This window comes from Atractosteus spatula, chromosome 8 (genome assembly GCF_055471065.1).
Source record: "Atractosteus spatula isolate fAtrSpa1 chromosome 8, fAtrSpa1.hap1, whole genome shotgun sequence".
NCBI lineage: Eukaryota > Metazoa > Chordata > Actinopteri > Semionotiformes > Lepisosteidae > Atractosteus > Atractosteus spatula.
In genome coordinates this window covers 62472250-62481410 of record NC_142713.1, presented here as the reverse complement: position 1 = coordinate 62481410, position 9161 = coordinate 62472250, and the positions used below count along the sequence as shown (strand labels likewise).

The 9161-nt window shown below is 38.9% G+C and overlaps 1 protein-coding gene across 1 annotated transcript; it reads left to right on the top strand.

Annotated features, from left to right (window-relative positions):
- The first annotated feature begins 578 nt into the window (after nt 1–578).
- tnnt2c (troponin T2c, cardiac) lies at nt 579–3110 on the top strand. The gene has a single exon (XM_088923002.1). The coding sequence runs from the start codon at nt 1412–1414 to the stop codon at nt 2300–2302; it is 891 nt and encodes a 296-aa protein (XP_088779128.1). The 5' UTR covers nt 579–1411; the 3' UTR covers nt 2303–3110.
- The last annotated feature ends 6051 nt before the right edge of the window (nt 3111–9161 follow it).

Below are 9161 nucleotides of genomic sequence, written 5' to 3'. Positions count from 1 at the left end.
CTTGACTTTGCCAGTGCCTTTGAGGATTTTGAATACTTAAATTGGGTTTCTTGCAGTCTTCTCTGTCAAAGATTAAAAAGATTCTGTTCTTGTAGCCTGTCAGTGCAGGACATTTCTTTAAGCCCTGAAATATATCTCGTTTCTTTTATCTGGACTGATTCTAGAGTGGCAATATCTTTTTTGCAATGTGGTGACCAAACTTGTACATGATATTCTAGAGGTCTTACTAGTCAACTGTACATTTTAATATAACATTCCCTGATTTGAAATCCACTCATTTAACTATATATCATAACATTCTGTTAGTCTTTTTTTATTTCTTCCCCATATTACCAATAACATGTAAATTACAGTAACTGTCAATATAAACACCCAAGTCTTTTTCACAATGTCTTTGAGCTCAGTGTTTCCATTATACATTAGGTAAATTATGTGAATAATATTTATTATTTAAAGTTTTTACATGTAACACCCTGCACATTATCATCTGTCTTGAAAAGCACCTTGCGGTGTTTCTCATGTTACTTTGTAGGTGCCCATTCTTAAGATAATACCTTGTCTATTGATGCTTCTTAATGAGATACATTTTAACGGAAAAGTTAGAATGACAGTGTTTAAGTCCACTATTTAATTTAATTGAAAGTCAATTAAACTAACTGTTTTGATAGGCTTTTCTGACTTTGTAGTTCTGGAACAGCAAAAAGATTTCATGGCAATACTTATCCCTGTCACAAGTATTAACAACAATGTGAAATTGCTGTGCATGACAGTATTATCACTTTTTATTGCTAGTGGTTGATATGGGTTCTCATAAGCCACATATGAAGAACGGGAAAATCCAGTTTGAATCAGAATAAAAGGGAAATTTAGAGTGATTTTGTTTTGATTTTATAATGATCTGTATATAATATACTAAGATACTGATAACTAACTAGCCCGAATATTCATTCCTCAACTACAGTATGTGTCTAATGTTCTGGGATGTTTAGCTGTTGAGAGGCCAGAATACCAAAGAAGGTTTGAATCTCCTCAAGTTCCCCTGCCTGCGTAGAGCTGACATTCCTGTGTTTTATCAGGGACAGGAGCACAAGTGTTTGGGCATCTGTTCCACTCCACTTCTAAAATAGCAACCCCTTGTCAGGCCTTACAAAGGAATGGTCTTTTATGGGATAGTCAGCAGGAGTGCGTCTAGATGCGGGGACAAGCCCTCAGGTTAAAAAATAGAAACGTTTGTGTGTTTTAGTACCCCCAGCAAGTTCTGCTTTAGAGAACCGTCACATGCTCACTACAGGCCCTTTAAATTCTGAGGTCTACAGCACACATCTGCTCTTTGCTAGCAGCTAGACATCCAGTAAAACCTCCTTCTACTCAGCCTCTCTGTCCCTCTCTTGCTCAGGGTGCACAACTGACCATGTCTGATACAGAAGACATTGTAGAAGAGTACGAGGAGGAAGAGGAATGCGAGGAAGAAGAAGAAGCCTTGGAAGAGGAGGAAGAGGGGGCAGAGGAGGAAGAACTGGAGGAAACAGAAGAAGAGGAGGAGGTTGAAGGGACTGAGGAAAATGTGGAGGAGGAAGTCCCAGAAGGCAATGCAGCAGAGAATCCTGTGCCAGAGGAAGGAACAAAACTGAAGCCCAAGACTTATTTGACCGGCATAACTCCTCCAAAGATCCCTGATGGTGAAAAAGTGGACTTTGATGATTTCCACAGGAAAAGACTGGAAAAGGATTTCAATGAGCTCCAGTCCCTGATCGAGATGCACTTTGAGAGCAGGCAGAAGGAGGAGGATGAGCTGGTGGCACTGAAACTGAGGATTGAGCGCCGTCGGTCCGAGAGAGCCGAGCAGCTGCGCATCCGTGCAGAGAGAGAGAAGGAGCGCCAAACCCGGATGACTGAGGAGAAACTCCGCAAAGAGGAGGAGGAGGCCAGGAGGAGGGCTGAGGAAGACGCCAAGAAAAAGAAAGCTTTCTCCAACATGTCTTTCGGGGGCTACCTTCAAAAAGTCGAGAAGAAGGCCGGGAAAAAGCTAACAGAAAGAGAAAAGAAGACAAAAATCCTCAAAGAGCGGCGCAGACCATTAAACATTGACCACCTAAATCAGGAAAAACTTGCCGAAAAGGCTAAGGAAATGTGGCAGTGGATGTACCAGCTGCAAATGGAGAAGTTTGACCTAAAGGAAAAGCTGAAGAAGCAGAAATACGAAATTTCCCTGTTGAGGAATCGGGTATCTGACCACCAGAAAGTAAAAAGCACTAAGGGTGCCAGAGGGGGGAAGGGCAAAATGGGTGGCCAGTGGAAGTGACCACAGAATCACAGAATGTGCGGCCAAGAAACATCATTTACTGATCAGTCTTGTCCTGGATTTGTTAACGCTCAAAATTAGTACATCCACCTCTTACTTCTAAGTCATTGTCAGAACAAGCTGCGCAAATTTGGCAAGTGAGCTGTACAGTATGTAACATCAATTAATCTCTTCATATTTTACTTAACTGGCAAGAATGTTTTTGGTTGTATTTTTGTCTACAAAACCCATAATGATAAATGGAAAGCAAACCCGTCAAAATCAATGGTGTCCTCCATGAAAATATGTAAGTCTTGTCACCAGTAATGACCACGGTTTTAAAATTAAATTTATTTAACATTTATTTTATCAGTTGTTTGTTTTTTTTTTCTCTAGAAAAAGCTTTACGCTGGAGGAAAATCTTAAGTACTTGTCTCTTGAAAGTGACATGATGTGACATGTAATTGGTTTTCTCATGTCTCCTTGGCTCTGCCTCCTGAAGTACCACTTTTGGTGTGTTTGCCCTTCAAGTAAGATATTGTCATTTTACTTTCTGTATCTGTCAAAAAAATGGAACATTATTAAAAGTTAACCGTTCCCATTGACAACGTCAGCTTTTCCAATTTTTAAATTCATGTTTGAGTGTATTTCTTAGATTTTCTCCTGCCCTTATCATCGTCAAATCATTATTTTTATTATTAATTATAATAGTTTGGTGAGGTGATACCTTTGTCTGATATGATGAACAAGCCAAGGCTCTGTAAGGACACAGCAATGTAACAAAGAATCGGAATGTTATAAAATGAACATAAAATAAATCAAATGAAAAGATGATGTGGTCTGCGTGTATAGTAAAGTAGATGACTGTTTATCATTCAGTTCTACCATGTGAAAAGGTAAAAGGCAAAGGGAAATGTTTAGAGTGAGGTTTTTTTTTCTGTTGACTTTAGAAGCAGTTAAAAGTGTTTGTCTCTAACCTCCACAGCCATCATATTTCAGAACTCACTGCCACACTGTCAGGCAAGATAAGAATTATCATGTGAAATCACTGCGGAAGACTGCAGCTCAAGACTTGAACGATAACAAAATAATGTTTTTAAATCAAGTTATGAATGTGTGAAATGCAAACAAATTAACTGAAAAGTAGGTAGCACACTTTCTTATTTTAGAAGACTTCACATAAAAGCTACTGTGCAAAATGAAAATGGTTGAACCATTACACAGTCCCTTTAAAAAAAAACAAAATGGTGTTTAAGCAGCTACTTTGTTGTGTCTTTGTATATTTTATGATGTTTGGTACCTGAAATATTTAGATTATACAGAGTCCCAAGCACACCCTAAGAACAAATAGCCCTGCAGTCCTGCTCAGTGCAGATCAAGAACAAATTGAAGAAGCGTTTGTGTTTCTATGCTTATCCAATAAGTGCTCAGTCTGACACACAGTTGCTGTAAAACCTAACCTGACCGTTCAGACATCGGGCTCAAAGTGGGGTCTGTTCTAGACTGTAGGGCAGTCCATCACAGGGTGCACATACACGAACACCCTTAAGACACCAATTAATCTAGGCAGCATTTGATCTGTGAGAAGTAGCGGAAGCAGCTGGAAAAAATCCACACCATTGCAGGGGGAACACGCAGACTCCACACAGAAGGCACCCCAGACCCAAGAGCTGTGTGGCAGCAGCTCACACCACCCCATCACACTGCTGGCTTCTACTACTACCGACTGCTTGTTTAGCAGATACTCTTATCCAGGGTGAAATTTACATTAGACTTTAGAACCAGGTGGCTAATAGCATTGCAGAAAGGCAGTGAACTGTCAGAATCTCACCCAGAGGATAGTGAGACGGCACAAATCAGGCAAACAGCAAACACTGCTCTGAGCCAGGTGAGATTCATGCAGCGTTAGTGCTGGCTCTTGGGACACAGCACAATAGGACCCGCATACCTGGTCCAGCTGTGATTAAATGAACATTGATGCCCATCACTTTTTTTCTGCTTTTGATTGATGAAATGCTATCCAAAGGGATAACATGTGTTGCTTTTCCTTGGGAAAAGGAATCTTATTTCTGCCAGATGCTGTGCATTTCCAGTACCATGAGAGCAATTACTTGTTTCTGTATCTGGCTTGCTCTGTATGGAGGGTAGAAGCAGTAAAGCTTCAGAACAGTAACAAAAAATAACTACTTAAAAATAGTCTGAAATAGTCAAGTAATTCAAATTCTGTATTGCAACAATTTAACAGCAAATATAAACAAGAGAGTCAGATTTTTTTATACTTTACAAATTCTCATTTTACAGTACTTTACATTTTGAGGTTTCATGTAACTAATCATAGTAGATAAAAATGCAGGATATACAGTACTTACGATGGTTCAGTAAATATTGAACTTTGACCATGAACAAGGATATTCAGTCCATTTTCTTCTGTAACATAAACAATCATATTTTTAGGCTTTTATTTCTACTTTAGTATAATATTCAATCAGTCCATTATACACACACACAGTATAGTCTAAAGCTTATTCCACCTCAGTCAGAGGGAAGCTCAACCACAATGAAGAGACCCAAGAGCCGGTGATGGAAAAAATAGTGGGAGAGGAAAACACAAACAATGGAATTACAGCGAGACTTCGACAAGATCTTGGATTGGGCAGACACTTCCATCTAATCTAACACTGATAAATACAAAGTGATTTATGCAGGATGTAGAAATGTGTGGGTGATTCAGAACTGTCGGAATCTAAACATGTGAAACATCTGGGTGTTGATGTGGATTCTACCATGTTGTCAATAAGACAATGTGGGGAAGCAATAAAAAAGAGAAGTGAATTGGTATATAGATACGTGTGAGCAAATGAAACGTTCTGATGTTATGCTCAAGCTTTTCTATGCACTAACAAGACCTGAGTTGTTATTATTATTATTGAATTCAGCTTTCGTTATCTTACTGAACAAAGCACATCAAACCTTTAGAAAACGATTCACAACCCCAGGGCTTTCTCATATACAGGCTTGATAGATAGGTACTAAATCTCTTCACTCTTGGACATTGGAAATTGCTAAGCTTTGAACCAACTACAGTATATAGAATCCCAAAGGGCATCCAACTGGCTCATCCAATACAGGAGCACAGTCAAGCACCGGTTCAGCTTTATGATCATGGGTCCCAGCCTGGGTCATGTCACTGGCCCGCTGTGACTCAGTGCTTCTGAATCTCTCTGCATGTCCTGCAGCTACCGGGCACTGGCAGACGTGTGGTGCTGTCAGCGAGGGACGTGCCTCTCCTCCAGCCCAGGCCTTTTCCTCCAGAATAGGGCCAAGCTGCCTGTGATGTGGTAAAAGACGAGTGGGTAGAAAGAGGGAGGGTCAGGGGAGTCTGTCTACACTTCCTCATCCTCCCCTTGGTGTTGTCACAGGGTTCATATCTGCGAGTCAAGGAGTGACATCGTGGCACCTCATTCACCCACCTTGCAACTGCTGCTTTGCCAATATAGGCTCCTGGCTCCACCGAGACCCCCTATTGGAGAAGGCAGTAATAAAGGATGGATGAATGCATGGAAGGATGGGTACAACAAAAAATGAGCAATAGGTGTACTGTAGATACCCCTTGGGATACTGTAGTGTGAACCCAGGGAGGAGTTCAACCACAAGAAGATCTCTTTTCACAGAGTGTTGTGGTTATCTGAAATGGGCTTGCCAATGAAATGATTCATGGCCAAATGCTGGACTCTTTCAATAAACCCAGCAAACATTTTTGGTTCACTTATATCCTAACCTGCAAAAGCAAGTGACTGGAGTCATGTGGTCTGTAGTACACTCAATGCTACAGAAACCAGGATGAGGTGTGCCCTGATGATGATGATGATGATAATAATAATAATAATATGTATTCCAGTTAAAAGTATCTTGTCATTGGCTTCTTACCTTAATTATAATACTTCCTTATACTTCTATATAGCACTTTTCTGCACACTCCATTCAAAGTGCTTCACAGGTAATGGGGATCCCCTCCACCACCAGTGTGCAGCCCCACCTGGATGATGTGATGGCAGCCAGAGTGCGCAAGTACACTCCCCACACACCAGCTCTCAGTGGGGAGGAGAACAGATACATGTGAAGCAGAAATACAAGTGGGGCTAAAAGGTTCTGTTGCTAACATTGTCAGTCATGGCAATTGGATTTGTCTATTTCTTTAAAGCTCAAAATTCTCTATCTACTGTTTTGTTAAGTAATAGCAAACAACAATGCAGTCTTCTCTTTACCGGACATGAAAGAATCATTTTCTCAGTCAGTAGGAAGCAGACATAAACCTGCTGGTGTCACATGACAGATATCCACAAGATTGCAAGCTGTGCACAGGAAAACATTCACACCTGTTGACCACATCCCAGGGTGCAGATAAGAGGCCTGGTTATCGTGAGAAACAACATGCTGTCAGGCATTGATTACTGGGACTTCACAAACTGCAGGCTGGGCCTGACCTCAAGGGTTTCTCAGATTACTGCATATGTTCAAAGAGCAAGGCTCAGGAATCAATACACAGCTCAGCAGGGCTGGCGAACAGATCCTTCATCTTCGTTTATCCTAGTTATTCCTATTCATGTGAGGTAACACCTGGAAAATTAAGAAACATTTTCTTTACCTCTTTTATCACACAATAAAGAATTGTTAGCAAAGACATCCCTTTAGAGAAATTGTAAACAAAGATGTTTCTTTTGAACCTCCTAATTAGCTAATTAGGTATTTTATTTTCAAAAATAGAATCAATCAAATAAGTTCTTGTTACAATGCTACAAAATAATAATAATTTGGCTCCCCCTTAAGTAGACAATGCATAATATAGGAACTCAACCAAAGACAAAGATACATACTGTATCTGAAGACTCTTCACTTTAAAAATCACATTTTAGACAAATGTGTAAAACAAAATGTTACACTTATTTGTGGAAACTTTTCTTTTGTTAAATGACAAAACTCAATAAACATGTTGGAAAACCTTTTTTGAATACATTCAAGAAAGAGGGTCATTGATGAACGGGAAACCAAAAGTAATTTCTAATGAATACCTGATATTGCAATATTACTGTTGGATAGGCATAGAATATGAAGGCTAGTGACTTTGAACCTGTTCTACTTTTTCTTTTCATCATTGTACTGAACTACAATGCAAAGCATTTTGATTACATAAAAGGATCAGAACAAAAAAGTAATACTGTTTATATGCTTAAACATCACATTTAAACCTGCTTGCTGAATATACATCGAATAGCACCTCAGCCTCTCACAGCCCTTGGGTCCCGAGAATGATTCCATATGGAGTCTGCATGTTCTCTTGAGTTCATGTAGGTCTTCACTGGGTATTTCAGTTTGTTGCCATACTCTAAAGACATGCTGTTCAGGTTAGCCAGAGTCTCTAAATACTCAACCCCGATGTGCCTGTGTGTATGCCGAAAATGGAGGATGAATTAGGCTACTAATTAAGCACATGAAAACAGCAGCAGCCTAAGTCAACAATATACACAGAAGGCATCAACAGCAGCTTTCACTTTGGAAAACCTTTGCTTGTCTGAACGCTAATAGCATCTCCTATTATTCCAATCAGCAGTTTTGTGATTAGCAAGGCCTGCCATTAATTGAAAGAAGTTCAAAGATGCATTCTGCCTGGACAAAAGTTTCTGTCAGGTTTTGATTGTACATATGTCAGTTCAAGCTGCCTTAATTTGTCCATTGAAGAACATGATTGGAGCATAAGAATTTCTTCTTATTACAGCCTGCTATATTCATTTGTTCTTATGCTTTTCTAAAAAAAGGCACAGCATATAACTGAACAGACTTAAAATTCTGAATTAAGCCTTCATATGAAATTAATTTTAATGAGAATAATATTTTTTAAAGTACTATTGTTTAAAATGAAGGTCTGTTATTATGAAGACATAACAATATTGCTTTAAATAGGTTTGACAGCACAACATCCTGAAACCTGAACAATTCTTTCATGAGTCCTTTACTGCTGTCTTCTCTGTCACAAAAGATAAGCTAAACTATTAAGAAACAAAAAGAAAACAGACTTTAGAGCAGTTGACAGACTCTGAAAATCAGAGTCTTTTCAATGTATTTTTATCCCTTTGGCTGCTATGCACTGTAATTATTTTTTCTGTTCACATTTTACAAGGAAGATAACATTTTGATGAAACACTAAAAATTAACTAAATATTTGTTGGAACTAAGGAAGACATAATGCAGATAAATACTTTTGCTGCAGTGCATTTCTTTCCCTGCCATTACTTACCTTCAGAAATGTCTTATGACAATCCTGTAGTTCAATACCAGATCTAGTGAAATCTTCTTTTAAAGTTAGACAAATTCATCTAAAGTAGCAAAAAATGTTCTCTTGCAGCGCAGAACTCAATTACCTGTCTAGACAGTGGTTTCTCTTGACAGTGATACATTCCCCATGGTGATCATCCACAATAAAGCAAAAAGTCGTCTTAAGTGCTATCATTTGTATACTGCTTAAACAGGACCTAAACCAGCTGCAGAATCACGGTTATTTTATGTTTTTTTCTGATCCTATGTACTATTATAGGAGGATATTTAAACATGACAGCACCTAAACTTCCTTTATTAGAAGCTGACTGCCTAATAAGCTTAGGTGTTTGTTTTCCCAATCCATTGAAATTAAATACACCGTATTGTTTTATAATGCCTTTAATGCCTGACACACATTTTAAAAATAATGTATTCTAAATTACCTGTCTTTCTAAAAAAACTGGCGTGTTTCAATGAGCCGCGTTTTGCTCTGTCATGTGCTTTGAACAGTGAAATAAATTCAGAAATACTTCAACTCCAACATTAACAAAGACCATACTGTATGCAT

What these genes read in the sequence shown, in the direction of transcription:
- tnnt2c (XM_088923002.1), top strand. Translation starts at nt 1,412, where the DNA reads ATGTCTGATACAGAAGACATTGTAGAAGAGTACGAGGAGGAAGAGGAA.